Below are 17,163 nucleotides of genomic sequence, written 5' to 3'. Positions count from 1 at the left end.
GGGTGTGCTTAATCTCACTGTCTGTGCTGTTGATGAAGTTACTAATAGTATCAGTCCCAGTACGGACCCCAGAGGGACACAGCTTGTTACTGGTTTCTACTTGGACATTAAGCCATTAACTGTGATTCTTTGGATGCAGTTATCCAGCCAATTCCTTGTCCATCAAATCTGTATGTCTCTAATTTAGCAGCAAGAATGTGTGGGGAACCACATCAAAGATCTTGGAGAAGTCCAGGTAGATGAACAGAAGTCCATGTAGATGAGTTTCACATGCTTTGGACTGGAACTTAGGTTTTGTTTCTCTCAATAGAGTCTAGTTTTTGTGCTTCAAAAATGCTTCAGAAACAGAGCCAACACCTAAATTGAGAATGCATTTCAGAATTGCCCTGATCTGAACCAGGTTATTAATGCAAATGTTTTGAGCTGTGTACCTCTGTAAAACTTCAGTACCATGTTCTTCCCCACCTCTGCCCCAAATTGTAATGACATTTCTTTCAGCTCGTTTAAAAGATGTCATTTTTGCAAGATGGCTCTGGAAATAAATGGTACAAATGAGAATAAGGAATAATTTTATAGCAGTTTAGAGCAGGAATGAATAAGAAAGAATGGGAACAACCTGAAAAGCCATTGTGGTAAGAAGTTGAACGTGAAACTGTATAGCCTCATAAACTTGGCCAATAAAGTATTGCAGGTAGGAACCTGAAGGATGAAGACATAAGGCAGTGAGGCATGGAAACTCATCAGCAATCAACAAAGGAAGTGTGATACACCTTCTCAGTTCAAGGACATGAAAACCAGATTTTACAGATCTTTGCAGAGAATCTAAAGCGGAGGAGGTAACATGGTTGAGAAGTGAGATGTGAAAATAAGGCATAATATAAAAATGAATATTTTCTTTTGGTGTGTTTGTGGAAGAAGAAATGCAACAAAATGTCAGGGATGGCCATTTGAAGCCTTAAGAAACTAAGGAATAATTGAAGTAATCTTAATGAGGTACTAGAAAGTCATAGTGAAAGTTTCAAACCCAAATGAGTCCAGCAAACTCCAGTTTTCATGAGTTGCAGTTGAGCACTACTGGAATTACAAACAAATATAACTCTACTGCACATGCTGTGCATTCCTGATAAGAGAGACAATGTGCTTTCACTTGAAATCTGTGAGAAAGGTGGAGAATCTCAAAATACTTCGAGGTGTTAAGGTGCTATATATATCTGAAGTAGTAGATGTATAGAAAAGTTTGAAGAGGGCACTCAAGTGAATTTTAACTTTAAGCACTGTGGTAGCTTGTCTTAGTTTGTCAGTAAGGATACTCATGCTTTCCAAAGTAAGCCTCTTTAAAGAGAAATGTCTTTTGTGACCTTTTCCTCTTCCCCTCGCCTCTTTATTCCAGCTCTTCTGTTTACCCTCAAGCATTACAATGGCTGAATTCCTAGCTTGTCTTACATATCTGAGAATTAGGACATCCTTGACAGCTACAAAGTCACACCAGAAAATTATCTTTTACCTGCTAATGAATGTATGTTGTTTGTTTCACTAACAAGGGTTCTTGGAACTTTGTCCCCAAACTGAATTTTAAAGTAACACATCAGAGTATGTTGTTAATAAAACCTTTGGGGAAAGAAAGGACTTCAGAAAATAATATGAGGAAAGGATGCTGTCTTCTTAATGAACAATTATGGACTAAGATAATGTTCCTTAAGAAGGAGGTATAGTCGGTTACTGACGTCTGTAGGTTGAGGGTTTTGTTATCTGAAGTCATAGAATTTAAAATCATCTTTCTTATATTTGGGTATTAATACCAGTTGTAATAACAGTCCAGGAATACTCTGAATTACTGCAGTGAGACATTCAAAGCTGTAAGTCCCAAGTGCTGTGACACTATTTGGTATAACAGACATACTGTTGAGAATTTGTATAAATGTTTTTTGTAATGCAAAATTGTTTTTATTCAGTTTTAATTCATGTTTAAGTAATGTTTTATTATTAGCAGTCTTCAGAAGCTCAACATTCCTAAATTCTGGTGATAATTGTTTTGAATGAAAGCTCAAATTCCAGAGAACAGTCTAGAAATGAAATTTTATTGGGGGATTTCTTTTTCCACCAGAACTGTATATTCTGCTCCAAGCCAAGATATGGAGCATGTAACTTAACATATGATCTTTCTAGATGTATTTCTTTTAGAAAAAATGTTTTGCTTACATTCTCGTTCTGCAAGTTACTCAGGTAGCAGGTTATGCTACAGAAGTTTGGGCAAAGATGACTTTGTTCCATGGTAACCTATTTTCCAAAAATACAGATGGAAGACTAGTGCAGTCTGGAACACAGAGTCTTGGATTTATGTATTGCCAGAACTAAAGGAAATATTATTTTCTAGGTTCACTGATTTCTACTGAGGAAGACTTGAAACTCTCATGACCTTTCAAGTTTGCACATTAACTGGTATTCCTTGCATTGAAAAGGTTATTGAGAAAACCACAAACTTTTGCAGGAATCAATGGCATGGATGCAGATCTCAGATGTGGAGCCACCGTGTTTCACTCTATCTGCAGTATAGTTCTCTGGCTGTAAGCTGTTGGACTAGGAAACGAGTATGGGGAACCCCAGTTCGAGGGTTTGTCACTAGTTACAGCTTTAGAACAAAGTAACTAATGAAAATTTAAGACTTCACGTTCTTACAAATTTGCAGAGTTTGTCTCAAACATTGGTTTAGACATTCCATGTTCTCTGTTGGTCTCTTTGTATCTTTTAATTGCAGTTGCTAACTGCAGCATTGTTTTTCTGAAGATAAAATTGCCAGTTTGCAAACACAGTGCAAGTGAATCAAAGTCTGCAAAACTTGTCACTAGATGTAATATAGGACCGTCCTGAAATTTGTTAATGTTCTGAAGCTTGGTAACAATGGAGAATGGTACCATCAAATGGGATTTTACTTTAAATCTGAATTGAAAATATCTTTCTTCTGTTGTTAGTTCCAACAGAAAAATGATTTTTATGATCATACATCTGTGAATGTTATTCTGTATATATGTATGTACATGTCTCTTCACTTACTTTTATTTTTGTTTGGGTTTTTTGTCTTGAAGATTCTTGGATATCTCAGTCAGCTTCCTTCCCTAGGAATCAGAAGCAACCAGGTGTGGATTCCTTGTCACCTGTAGCATCACTTCCTAAGCAAATTTTCCAGCCTTCTGCCCAGCAACAGCCTTCTAAACAGGTTAAAGTCACATGTGCGAACTGTAAAAAGCCTTTACAAAAGGGACAGACTGCATATCAGCGGAAAGGATCGGCTCACCTTTTTTGTTCTACTACCTGCCTCTCATCATTTTCACACAAACCCACTCCAAAGAAACTTTGTGTTATGTGCAGAAAGTGAGTTTTTTATTTTGTTTTACATTAGCAACTAAATCCAGTAATACTTGAGATACTCGTGCATGTGTGAGAGTTGCTCCGTTGATAATATAAAATCTGATTATATAAGTAGTTTATATAGTGTCACTTTAATGTTGTTTGGAAATGTTGAATTTGCTGTGTCTGCTGTAGCAAAAAAAAAATGTACCAGCTTTTGAATTCAGAGCATGGGAAATTGTTGCATTAAAAGCCAGTACACTAAAAATAACTGTTGGGGTTTTTTAAGACAAGGTGTCCAATTATAGTATAACCTGTGACAAGATATACTTCATATATGAAGTCCTTTATGGAAAAAGTGGACTCTATGTTATGTAGAAAGCACTCATTTTGATAGATGAAGATACAAAATCAAGAGGCTTTAAAGGGAGGAGAAACTGATAATTGAAGAAGCTGGAAGAAGCTTGGGAGCTCTTCCAGTCTTGGCAGTATGGTGAGAGGAAAAGCCTTATATTTTTACTCTAAGTTGGGGCTACTATGGCAATTTTGTAGCTGGAGAAACCTTAAGTGGGCAGAGGGAGTGGCAAGCATACCTAGGAGTGGCTTATTCTTAAGTTATGGGTTAGGTTTGACTAGTAATTTTTCACTATATGCTAAACCTAAATTGCCAAAGAGAAGTCTTCTGTAACTGTGTTCTTGTAGTGTTAAATGTACAAAATAGCTGTACTATCTTTTTCTTTCATTGTACTGATTACTGCACTTTCTCATGTTCTCAGTCTGGTACATGCTGTGGTGGCCCTGGTTAAAAGACAAATTCTTGCTGAACTAAAGAAGGCTTGCAGTAAAGACTGCCTTTGTTAATGTGTGCTTTGGGGAGTGTGGTCTTTGCTCAATCACAGATTTAAACTAGTGAAAAAGTTTTACTTTGGTGTGCAGTGTGGTGGATTAATGGCTTGTGATCAGATGTAAACTACTGGTGGTTTGTTTTTTTTTTTTTTCCTTCTTGACACTCAGTAAAAATAAAGTATAGAAAATTGTTGATATCCTGTGTATTCATACCCTAGTACACTAAAAACCTAGAAGATTTAACATATTGTATATTTTTTAAAATACATGTAAAAACTCAAATTCTCTGAACCCTTTCCTCTATAGGGCTAGTCAAAAGCAATCTGTACTCCTTCTGTTGGCATGTTATGTGTTTATACACTATTATTTTTTTAGAAGTAATTTGGTGACTACCATAATCAGCTAACTGTATGATAAAGTTATACTTAATCTGTGTATTGTAAGAAACTACATACAAAACTGCCCCAAATGAAAAGGCTTTATTTTTAAATTATGAGGAATATACTTTATTTCCAGCTTTTGGGGTTATTTAAAATAGTTTTACTGTATTTAATTTCTAGACAACCTCTGTGAAGTCACCTTTGGCAATTTCTAAGGTGATGTTGGTGTTTGCTTTTCCACTACTATGCCGTTTTTAGTTAATTACTGTTAAGTAGAAGGTAACATATGCATTAAATTGTTCTCTGTAGTGTGATTTCATTATGAAGCTCAATCTTATTCACCTTTTTTTGCTACTGGGTGGTAGCACTCCAGGTACCATCCCCCATGCTTGCTTCTGTGTTCTTTTCCTACTAAAGAAAACGTAATGTTGTCAGATTGCAGTTCAGTGGAGGCTAAGAGGACTTCAGAAAATCCAGATCTCAAATGTAGGTTGCATAGATGATAGTAGTTGTCAGGTCTTTTGGTTATCACGTCAGACTTTTGGAGGTTGTGCTTAGATGTATCTTTAAATACTTAAATTTTTGAAGTGGAGAAAGTAAAGCCTACAATAAACTTTTTTAAAGAATTGTAAAGCTCCATCTGAAAAGTCAAAATTCCTAGGTATTTTATTGTAGTCCACTTTTCTAGCACTCTTCTGAACCTTTGTAACTACATAAGAAGGAAGGTATAGGAATTACCTGGCGTTTTCCCTAGTGTTTGTAGTTTTTATTGTCTTGTGTCACTCTTTGACTTTGCACTGGTCTCCTTTGGTGCAAGTTAGTATGTGCTTTTTTACAAGTTAATAGCATGTGTGAGTCCTGGTGGAATCCTGCCAGAAGCCATAAGCTCCTCGGAGGTGGGAGCTCTGCCTTTGTTTTGGAGAACTGCAGAGATAGCACTCCCTAGCACAGATCTTACTTGCTTTCCAGAAAGTAAACCAAAATATGCTGACCTTGATGGAAGAAGGCAGGCTTGCCAGTGTTAATATCCAGGGGCGGTACAATTTTATTTTCAAGGGAGTCTGTCTAGGCAAGTATATATTTTTCTAGGTTTTTTTCACTCATCTTCATTTTGGGGGTCATAGGTATTGAGTGTCTTGGGCATGTGTTTTCCAGCTGGTGATCCAGATGTGCCCAGTCAATTTTTTTATATGTTTTTACCAGTGGCATTTCCTGTATGTCAATAATAGCAGGTTTATTGCTTTGAAGGCAAAAGGGGAAGCTTTTATTTCTTCTCTCTGCTACTTCTAATGTATGGTATGTGATAGTTTGGGATGGTATAGGTAAGTTTGGTTAAAAGGTTTGTTCAATTCCAAATTAGTTTTATTGATGGTTGGTTTTCTGGTTTAATGCATTAAATTTACACAGTTTCATGGGCAACTGCATGAACTGTTGAGGTGCTGTGGAACTTTAATGGTGGAATTAACTTTTTTAAATTTTAAATTGTAAAACTTTAGGACAAGTTTGTGGTAGAGTTTTAAACTTTTTGGTTGTATTTATAAGTTTCAGAAATATGAGAAAACAACTCTCTCTCTCTCCTTCGATTAATACTGGAAATGGTGGAGCTATGTAGAAGTAAAGACCATTTATTATTTTTTTACTATGAATCTGAGTTTTTCATATGAAACTTAAGTATGTAACTTTTACGTAGTTAGAAAATGGCTTGTTCAAATTTGATATTAATTTTTTGTATAAAATTCAGTTTGACACAACTGCACCTAATGGTGCATTAATGTTCTTAGTGCTAGAATAATTTAATGGGGAAAAAATAACCCAAATCCAAAGAAAATAAAATAGGGTTTTGCACAGTAAAGACATACTTGCAGTACTTAGAGTAGTGTAAAAACATTGTTAAACTTAGTGTTCATCCTGTCACTAAGAACTGTACACTAAATAAGCTTCTGAAATGTAAGCATTGAAAGGAAGAATTGAATCTTATATGAAGTGTTCTTGTTTAAATATATGTATGTATTTATACACAAGCCATGAATTCTTTTTTTTGTCTTTCAGAGATATAACAACAATGAAAGGTACCATAGTTGCTCAAGTAGATTCAAGTGAGTCTTTTCAGGAGTTTTGCAGTACATCATGTTTATCCTTCTATGAAGATAAACAGAATCCCTCAAAAGGAGCTTTGAATAAATCAAGATGCACTATCTGTGGTAAACTAACTGAGGTCTGATTGACTGGTTTTTTTCCCTCTTATCTTTCTCAATAATTACATATTCACTTATATTCTGAAATAAGAGAACTGAAGATTTTAAATTTCCTTATTTTCAATATTTTCTTATGCTATGAGATATTAAGATATGCAGGCTTAATATTCATGAAGAGGAACTGAGAGAAGAAATATTAACCAAGAGGTTAATATTTGATTTTTGTTTCAGAAACTTGAAGTGCCTTTTGCTGATAATGTGTTCTACTAGGCATAGAATCTTGTAATTATAACCCAGATCTCCCAGTAGAAGAATTGCTGTTGGAAAAAAGTCAAGATTTTACTGTATTACCTACTTCTTTTACTATATCTTTTGAAAGATAACGCAGATGGTTGTAGAAATCTGTAGAATATGTGTACTTTTCGAATTCTTGTGAACGTGTTTATTTACTCTTGATGCCGTTACCTAGCCCACCATAGTTTAGACTACTGCTTTACACAGCACATGTGTCTGGCCAGTCTTCATATGCTGTGTTGTTAGCCTGCAAATTGACCATTTTATAAAATCGCATAAATTGACCTGCTGTAATATGCAGTGACCACATCCTTCCCTGTGGTCTTTCCTTATAGGCTAAAGAGCAGATGGGTCCAAGATTTTTTTCATAGAACTTTGGAGACAACAGAGGCACCCATTCCTATTTCTAGATTTCATGGTCATTTCAAGCATCTCTGTTCTTAAATAGTGAGCTAGTATAATCTGGTTTTAGTTATTGTACTAGAATGTAAGAGTTCTGGCTAGTCTACTAGTTTCAGGCAACTTTGTGCTTGTGTGGTGATAGAATAATTTTTATTTTTATTTTTTAGATTCGTCATGAAGTTAGCTTTAAAAATATGACTCATAAGCTGTGCAGTGACCATTGCTTCAATAGATACAGGATGGCAAATGGTTTAATAATGAATTGCTGTGAGCACTGTGGGGAGTATTTGCCCAGTAAAGGAGCTGGAAACAATGTTCTTACTATTGATGGTCAGCAAAAAAGATTCTGCTGTCAGAACTGCGTTGGTGAATACAAGCAGGTAATTATTTCTTTATCTACAAATTAGAATTAAATAAACAGTAATACTTCTTAAGTTTATCCTGCTACTAATAACATAGTTTTTCTTCTCATGAGAAAACATAAGTAACAAAGACTTCAAAAAATGAAATTAATGCCAATGAGGGCAAAGTAGCTGCAATGGAACTTTTACTACTGACTTTTTTTAATGTTGCTGTAATAGCGATACCTGTTTGTTATTAATGAAAATATAATTGAAATTAAAGTTTCTGTTAATAACTTTTATTTCTTTCTAATGGGTGTATCTGAAGTGTATTAATAGCAAGCACAACACAGAGGCTTACTGGTCTTTAAGTTCTTTTTTTAGATATAAAAGCTCACTTGTATGCAGTTGAAACATTCAAAAATATGCAGAGCATACAGGTTGGACATTGCTGCAAGAAGACTCTAACTGGTTACACTTTGGCTCTGTACTTGTACTGTCTAATCTCCACTGTACAGCATAGGATTAAAAAAAATATTGTTACTCTCATCATTCCATGTGTTAAATTTTCTGCCTTCATTTTCTTTACTTGGTTTGTTTTTAATTTATTCTTTAGATTGTTAAGATAGTAATAATTGTTGTGGTTAAAAATAATTCCAAATCAAGACAACAGATGCTGATGTCTTTTACATATTACAGAGCCATCTTAGCTCTGAAGCATCTTGCTAATGCTGGCTGGAAGGTTTAAATGTTAACCACAGCATTTACAGTATAATGGGATAGCTCTGAAATATTAAATATTTCTGGGGAGGATATGCCATTGGGGTATTCTAGTTTTTTTTGTTTGGGTTCTTTTGCTTGGTATGTTCTGCTCTGAGTTTATAGGGGTAGTGTTCTCAAATATCACAGTACTGTTTTACTTGCAAGAAATTTCTTTTTCTGATTTTGAAAATCAAACCTGAATATGTGAGTGGCCCCAGTGCTGCACATTGCATGGGGTTCTTTCTTCATCTCTTTCCATTTTTAAGAAACCAGTGGTCCAAGAGAAGAAGAGGCATCACAGTGCTGAATATTGTAAGGTTCTTTAATGTTGCCTCGTGTATTTGTATTTTCTCATTGGACATTCAGTTCTGATCCTTTTGGGGATGGCTGTTCTTGTGTATATGCTATGTGTAAAGAGCAAATCTGGAAATGGTGTAACTGGAAACATAACATAAGCATTATTCTTTTGTCACAGCTATGCCAAAAGGGACAGGATAGGTTTCCAAGATACTAAAAACATAGCCATGCCCAGAAGCCATGGAAAGACTTGAAGAAATATTGAATACTGTGTCTTGAAGAAACAAAAAGGCCTGAGATTAACTTTGAACTTGAGACATTCCCACACAACCAATATAACATACACTGCACGTGGAATATGAAGTGAACATGGAATTTTGAGAGGATGAATGCTAAATTTATACTTAACTTTTAAAGACAGAATGTACTCTATTTGTTCAGATATATTGTTGTATTTTCTGTTTACATATGTATTAGAGAATGAGAAGGATATGGGTAGCAAGTTGTATGTTCTGGTTTGATTTGGGGAGGAGGAGCAGTTTGCAGTACCAAGAACCTTCACAAGTAGTGTCAAGTATTGTGTATTATTGTGAGGATCCTTAAGAGAACCTTTAAAATCAAGACACATTATTTTGGTGTACTCTGACAAGCAGATTTTATGCAAGCAGGTTCCTAATTCCTTTGTTGAAATATTTGGTACTGTGCAAGTGTAATAGGCTGTGAGAAGCTTTATTTGAGTGCTCATGTGCATCCGGTTTGGAATGGTGATTAAGTATAATTCTTAACTGTTAGGTTTCAGATATTTCTGGAGCGTTAAGGGTTTGGAGTATTTTTGATATAAAGAGAAACTCTTAAGGGAAAATCCTGTCTGACCAACCTAGTGGCTTTTTATGATGGAGTGCCCCATCTTTCCTGTAAGTTCCCTTCAGGTACTGGAAGGCCACAGTTAGATCACCTCGAAGCCTCTTCTTTTCCAGGCTGAACAATCACAATTCTCTCAGCCTTTTCTTGTAGGAGAGGTGCTTCAACCCTCTGATCAACTTGTTGGCCCTCTTCTTGGGTCACTACAACAAGTTGATGTATTTCTATGCTGGAGACCCCAGAGCTGAACACAGAACTCCGGGTGGGGTCTCATCAGAGCAGAGTAGAGGGGCAGAATCCCCTCCCTTGACCTGCTGGCCACGCTGCTTTTGATGCAGCCCAGGATACAATTGGCTTTCTGGGCTGCAAGTGCACACTGCTGGCTCATGTCCAGCCTCTGATCCACCAGCACCCCCAAGTCCTTCTCCCCAGGGCTGCTCTCGATCTGTTCATCCTCCAGCCTGTATTGATGCTGGGAGTTGCCCATACCCAGGTGCAGCCCCTTGTACTTGGTTTTGTTAAACCTGATGAGATTCCCATGGCCCACTTCTTGAGCTTGTCCAGGTCCCTCTGGATGGTGTCCTGTCCTTCAAGTTTGTCAACTGGACCACTCAACTTGGTGTCATCTGCAGTCTTGGTGAGGGTGCATTCAATCCCTTTGTCTATGTCATTAATGAAGATATTAAATAACACTGGTCCCAGTACGGATCCCTGAGGACACCACTCTTCACTGATGTCCAGTGGGACTCTGAGCCATTGGCTGTGACTGTCCAACCAATTCCTAATCCACTTAACCCATAGAATCCATCACTCGCCAATTTAGAGAGAAGGATGTTGTGGGGGACCATGTCAACAGCTTTACAGAAGTCCAGATAAATGACATCTGTAGCAATTCCCGATAGGGCAAGACTATTTGCAAGAGCATGCAGTGACAGTACAAAAGGTAATGGGTTTAAACTGAAAGAGAGTAGGTTAGATTAGATTAGATATTGGGAAAAAATTCTTTACCATGGGGGAGGTGAGACACTGGCACAGGTGTTCAAGGCTAGGTTGGATGGGCTCTGAGCAACCTGGTCTAGTGAAAAGTGTCCCTGTCCATGACAGGGGTGTTGGAACCAGATGATCTTCAAGATCCCCTTCCAACCCAAACCATTCTATGTTGCTCAAAAATTAGGAGTTTTAGTGTATGCCGTAGGTGTCCAAAGTTACTCAGGACACAGTTATTTGGGAATATTTAGTTGTCTAGCGGGATTTATTTCGATTTGAACTTTTATTTGCATTAAGGTTTTTTGAATTGAATGTGTTCAAGGAATTCTGTTTTTAAAAAAGAAATTTCGACTTCAGAAAATGTCACTGACAACCCACTGGACCACAATTAGTAAATTGTAGGTTGTTTTGTTCAATTGTAACAATATTTTCTTCTGCTTTTAAAGGAGAACTGGTAAAGGAGAGAGTTTGGGAGAGTCATTACATACTGAAATAAACTTAATGAAATCAATAATATAGAAAAAGTTGGTGTTGTCATTTGATTACAGCGTTATGTTGTACAAGTAATTATTGTCTGTCACTTAACAGTTTTAGCAAATGTTTTCTTACAAAAAGAGTTGTAAAATAAATAGGTCATACTGGTATGGGCTTTGTATTAAGCAGTTTATATTGTTAATGTCATACACCTATCAATATTGCTATACCTTTGTAGTAGTAATAAATGAAAACTCATTGTACCTATCTATCTACTTAATCCCAATTTTTTAAATAAATATTACACTGATTTGAACAATTAATTTTCAATAATTTATCATGGACATTTTTTTTGTTATTGGAATGAAAAATTTGAAATTATGGGTAATAAAAATTACTGTGGCTCTCAGAATGGCAAGTAGTGGGATTACAGCAAGTAACACATTTGCTACGAAGGGTTTCTTTCCTCTGCTTTATACTGTTGGTGGGAGGAAGAAACAGTGTTATTCCTGGGATGGAGAGCAGTTTTTTTCTAAAGTGTCTTAAGTCTCCTTTGGAGTTGATGGATGCACTTGGCTTCCTATGTACCAGTTTCAGAACTTGCTTTAAAACTGAGACACACATAATCTTTAATATTGTATCGTGTGTTTTGCTTTTCTGAGAGGTGATGGCTGTTCTTTCTTTCCTAAAACTCAAAGTGATTACTGAGCTTAGGTGTCTTTCATATAAAAAAGTTATGAAATTATAAATAATCTCTGTAAGAATAAAAAAATTAATAAAGATAACCTAATTAATGCTCACTGTAGTTATATGCAAGAGCGTATTAGTTTCTCGATGACAACAGCCATTTGTGAAGACAACAAAATGCAAGTCAAGCTTTTTTTAAAAAGAGAAAAGAATGATAAAATCATTCCTTGAAAAGTTAAGTAACTGTAACAATTTGAATAAAACGTCACAACAGAACTCTTTTTGGAAGTGGTTATATTTTTTTAAACCTGAAGATGATGACTACTGCTAGGTTGTAAACTTTAACTGTTGCACTAAGGTTAAAACTCTTTACGTGTAGAGGAACAAGAGGAACTTAAAGAATGACACTAAACCAAAACAAAAATCCAACCAACCAACCAAAAAAAAACAAAACCACTTGAAGAGAATGAGATTACATCTGAAATGTCCATGTAATTGTGCAAATGCTGAAATATTTTATTTCTTTGCGTAGGCATTCCATATCATTAAAAGGAAAATGTAACCATTTTAAAAATTACTAATTTTCCAATGAATCACTACAGTATCTATGCAACAAATTAGAACTGACCTCAAATATGCCTGCCATAAGTACATATTAACCACAACTACTTAGGTTGTTTCAGTGTTTCTGTTTTGTCTCTCTAAAATTAGTCAACTTTCTTTTCAAGGAAGTTTCCATGTTCTGTTGTGATTTGCTGGATTTGGATACAGACTTGACAGACTTGTTCTAGGGAACAAGTGCAATTCCGTGACTCAGTTTGTGCAACCAACCATACCTTTCAAATTTCAGCTGTTCAACTAAGCTAAAGCTGAGTCTATGCCTCTTTAAAATATACTTTGCTTCCTGACCTCATCAGTCCACAGTGCTCTTGATTCTACCATGAAAGGCATGTAATGCCTTGCTAGTTTTAGGTGTTTCTTTGCTTTTTCTGCTTTGTTTCTATAACTAGAATTCTTGTTAGAATATTATCTGGGATTTGCTTTCTTTGGGTGCTTTTTGGAAGTGATGGTCTTCATCTACTGTCAAAAAGGGGGGGAAGGAGCTCTAGCTATTTATTCAGAGGTTTTTTAATAGCTCTGGACTGAAGTGAGTACTAGATGAATGGAAGTCAAATGAGTGTTTTACTAGTTGGAAAGGCTGCTTGCAGTATCTTTTTATCTAGTAAAAATTTTTCTTCCATACTAACTGAAAGTACATTTGATTGACTTCCTTGATTACATGAACACTTGCTATTAAATGTGCTTTGAGACTAACTGGGCTGTGCCATCCCTTGAAGCTATTCGCTTACAAGCAATAAAAAACCCCCCACCCTAGGCAGTTGTGCTTCCTTATTCTGCTCCTTGCCAAGCAACTGCTTTTGTGAAACTCTCTTAAAACTCATTTTATCTGTTTTGTTTCTGTGCAGGGGTTTAAGAGCCTTCATTGTATACGACAATGTGCGTATCGTTTCTGCAGCATACAGTTCATTGCTTATGTAGAGTTTGTTCTTAGTCTCGTACAGTGTATTGTTATCTACTGGTTTAAATACCACCAAATGCAGTGATAGAATGTCTTGTCACTTAGTACTTTAATGGAAGCATCTGGGGTTTTCAACTTTGTCTTGTCCCATGCAGTGTCTGTTCTTTTTCTGTGCTTCTTTGCTACTAAAACAGAACTGTCCTTCCTGTCCTCCTTTTCATAATTAACTACAAAATTGACTGCTTCTTGCTGTTGTTACTGTTTTATCAACTCTTATTTCCAAGTGTCTGTTTCAAGAGTAAATACTCTGACAAAGTCAGTAATTATGAGAGTTGAACAGCCCCTTTACATTGAAATATTAGAAATATGGACTTCAATTTCCCCCCCCCCCATTTCTGGTCACTCTTAAAGAGAAATTCTGTGGTTTCAGCCAGTACAAACTATAGTTTAATAGTGGAATCTCTTCCTCATATGGTAAACCAGTTTTGTTTGCTTCAGGTAATACTTAGTTTGGTATTAAGTAATCTCTGATAATACTGTTGTCTAGTACTATGTACACTTTTACAAATGGAGATAGTTAGATGCTTTTTACCCTCTGCCATGGTTAAAAGACAAAATCTTTATCAACCATGGAATAATTATTTTCCCTTTCTTCCTGCTTAGTCGTGTGGGGATTTTTTTTGAGACCTCTTGGTATCTATGACTCCAAGTTTCTTGCATCTCTGATGCAGATCATATCCTTCTAGAAACTATCCTGTTCTACCTTTTCTTCTACTATTTATTTGCTTCTGTTTTCTGGAAACTCCTCCTTACTTCCATTTATGGGACTATCTGACATTTATTTTGGAATATGATCTTTTTTCTTAGTAGGATGTATGCAACAGCTTACATGCTCCTTTCAGTAAGATGTAATGGAAGATCAAGATTCCTGAAATTTTAGTTGGTTATAATGGCAAGAATATAAATTCCTCAAAAACCCTATAAGTCAACTTTATTTCAAGGAATTTGGATTTCTATTGAAACAATTCTTTTAATTCTGGAATATATCCCATCCATCTGGTATGTCTTGTCATGGATCTTGATAGCCACTTTTGTAGTTGTCCATTTGAGTTCAACACCGTCCTAGTGGATGGAATGAATATTTGAAATGTATCTAGATCTAGTGACTTGCAAGAGTTTTCATATCACATTGTTTTATAATGTGTCTTATCTATCATGAGATACCTTTCATGAAATAGACCTTATTTCTAGAATTAAGCTTCTAAGAGGGTATACAACAAGTCATAAAACAATGAATGAGTTTAGAATAAAATATAAGAGGAGAATATTCAGACTTCTGCATCTACCATGGACTGTGCTTTGGAAGAGGTCAAACATGCAATCAAAGCTAGCAAAAATTAGGTCATCTCAAGGCAGAATATAGGTGGAGTACTGAGGGACACATGTAGTCAGACTACTGTGCATCAAGGTTCCCCTCAAAGAGCACTGGCCATTATTCTTTAGAAATTTTGCCTCTGGCTTAACTTAATTTATTTATAATTAGTAATGGATACAATTTTCTGCACTAATTTGGTAGTGTTTTTACTTAAATTTTACTTAAAATTACAGTCCTCAGACGTGTGTATGTTTTCATATTTCCCAGAAGGAAAATGCTTGATACTCTCTCTTGTGACTTGGTTCTGAGTTAATTCCATCTTTGAAGGACACTTGAAGCTGAAGCTAGCTTGACTGCAGGTTTTGTTTATAGTCATTTTTGCTTACTGTTGATATACCAGTTTAAGCACAAGATAAAGCCAATACTTCATCTGAAATGGAAGATAACTGCCAAGAAAGCACCTTTAGAGAAAAAGACGTGGGTGTCCTGGTGAAGTTGAACAGGGTTGCAGCAAAGATAGCCAACTGTGTCCTGGATTGTATCACACAATGCTTGAAGTCATCCTCTCAACCCTACCAGTCAAACAGGGTCACCTGGAGCAGGTTGTCCAGGACCACATCCTTTTGAGTATCTCCAAGGATGGAGACTCCACAGCCCATGTAGGCAACCTACTGCTTTATCAGCAAAAGTGTAGCCAACAGGACAAGGGAAGTGATTTTCTTGACCCATGACTCCCATCCTTCTGAGTTTTTGAGACTGCGTCTGGAGTACCATGGCCAATTTTGGATTCCGCAGGATGAAGGGCATTGGCATACTGATGCAAGTTCAGTGGAGACCTACCAAGATGTTTAGACAGCTGGAGCACCTGACATAGGAAGACAACCTTGGGAGAGCCTGTTTGTTCAGCCTTGGAAGCATAAAGGGGGATTAGTTATCCGATGGAAGTAGATAGAATAGGACAAAGTTGAACTCTTCTTAGAGCTGCAGAACAGAAGAAAGAGAAGCAAGAGACACAACTTGAAAGCAAGGGGAAACTTCTTTAGAGAAAAAGCTTTTTCTGTAAGGGTTGTGAAATCCTCCTGAGGGGTTTTGGAGTGCTCGTCCTTGGAGATACTCAGATTTGACTGGACAAGGTCCCGAACAACCACCTCTGATCCTGCCTCGAGCAAGAGGTTGCACTTGACATCTAGGAGGTCCCCTTCAGTCTATTTAATCCTGTGACTTTGTACTCCTGAAACAAAAAAGGAAGCAGAGATTTTTAAAATAATCCGGAAGTTTTGCAGTTTTGGATCCCTCTTTAATTAATCAGTAATGAAGATTTTGGTATTTTGTTCTGTTTTTCCTCTCTACCAGTGAAGTTCTTTTTGTCTCCTGCCATGTAAAATCAACAACATTGAAACAGCGTTACATTTTCCTTGATTTCTTTTCTGAACACCCACTTTTCCTTGAGGATGGTTAAAATACTAAATTAAAAATGTACTGTAGTAAGAATATGAGAAAGGTGTTCTGGTGCCAGTTAGGGATTGAGACTCCTGTGGTATGTAAGTGGGCATGCAGGGAAGAGTAAGAACAGGGCAGGTACTTAGGATATTTTCCCCTGAGCATTCTCAGCTTCTGACTCCAGAGGTCAGGGAATCTCTTGAACTTTATGCAATGTTCCTGTATGCTATTTTTGGTGAATCTCTTTAATTAGTGCTTGTCCAGTCTCCTTGTGAACACATACAAACAGTTTTTCCATCCATGACTCTCTTTGGTAAGAGGTTCTGCTGACCTGCTGTTTGTTACACGAAGAGCTACCTTCTGTTGTTTGTTTTGAAACTTCTGTTGATATTAATGTGATTTCTTATAGTTGTTAATATTAGAAAAACACTGAACAGTTGATCCATAGTGCCCTACATCATACCATTTTTGGTTCTGTCATTATCTTCCTGAGTTATCTTGTTTTCAGGCCAAAAATCCTTACCTCATAAGGATGTTCTTTGACCCTACGTATTACTATAGTTTTCTTTGGTTTAGGGAATCTTCTATTTGTTTATGCCAGCTAGAAGGGTCCTTTTATGGAAAGGATTCTCAAATGTTACTTTTTCTACAGAAAGGAATTAAAACTACAGATTCTTAGAGATGGAAGAGAACAAGTGATGAATATGAGAGTAAAAATATAAGTTACCTGAGAACCTTGAGAAGAGAGAGTCTCATCTGGAAATTTCATAAGAACAGGACAAAAGTCTTGGTTTGTGATAGGGCTATTCAAAACCATGGGACAGGAGGAAGTCTTTGAGTTAGACTATTAAAAAGCATAAATGTTTGAGATACCTGTTTAATACTGATTGAATACTTTCAAGTATGCTTTAATCTTTTTTTAATAATAGTGTTGTACCCTTTGTCTTTAGAATGGTTT

General features: G+C 36.4%; 1 protein-coding gene across 15 annotated transcripts in view; it reads left to right on the top strand.

Moving 5' to 3' along the window:
• Positions 1–17,163, top strand: part of ZMYM2 (zinc finger MYM-type containing 2) — an 86,777-nt gene that overhangs the window by 24,197 nt on the left and 45,417 nt on the right. For 14 of the 15 annotated variants that reach the window (XM_017831616.1, XM_017831623.1, XM_017831622.1 and 11 more), the window contains 3 exons: positions 3,084–3,369; positions 6,621–6,786; positions 7,630–7,842. In XM_017831616.1, the coding sequence (XP_017687105.1) occupies positions 3,084–3,369; positions 6,621–6,786; positions 7,630–7,842 (665 nt within the window). Of the gene's footprint in view, positions 1–3,083; positions 3,370–6,620; positions 6,793–7,629; positions 7,843–17,163 lie in introns of those variants that run through there. The other variant, XM_017831628.1, reaches the window with a different exon arrangement.

The sequence above is a fragment of the Lepidothrix coronata genome, unplaced genomic scaffold (assembly GCF_001604755.1).
Source record: "Lepidothrix coronata isolate B3197 unplaced genomic scaffold, Lepidothrix_coronata-1.0 Scaffold194, whole genome shotgun sequence".
Classification (NCBI taxonomy): domain Eukaryota; kingdom Metazoa; phylum Chordata; class Aves; order Passeriformes; family Pipridae; genus Lepidothrix; species Lepidothrix coronata.
Note: the sequence above shows the minus strand (reverse complement) of the source record. Positions and strands in the feature narration are given on the sequence as shown.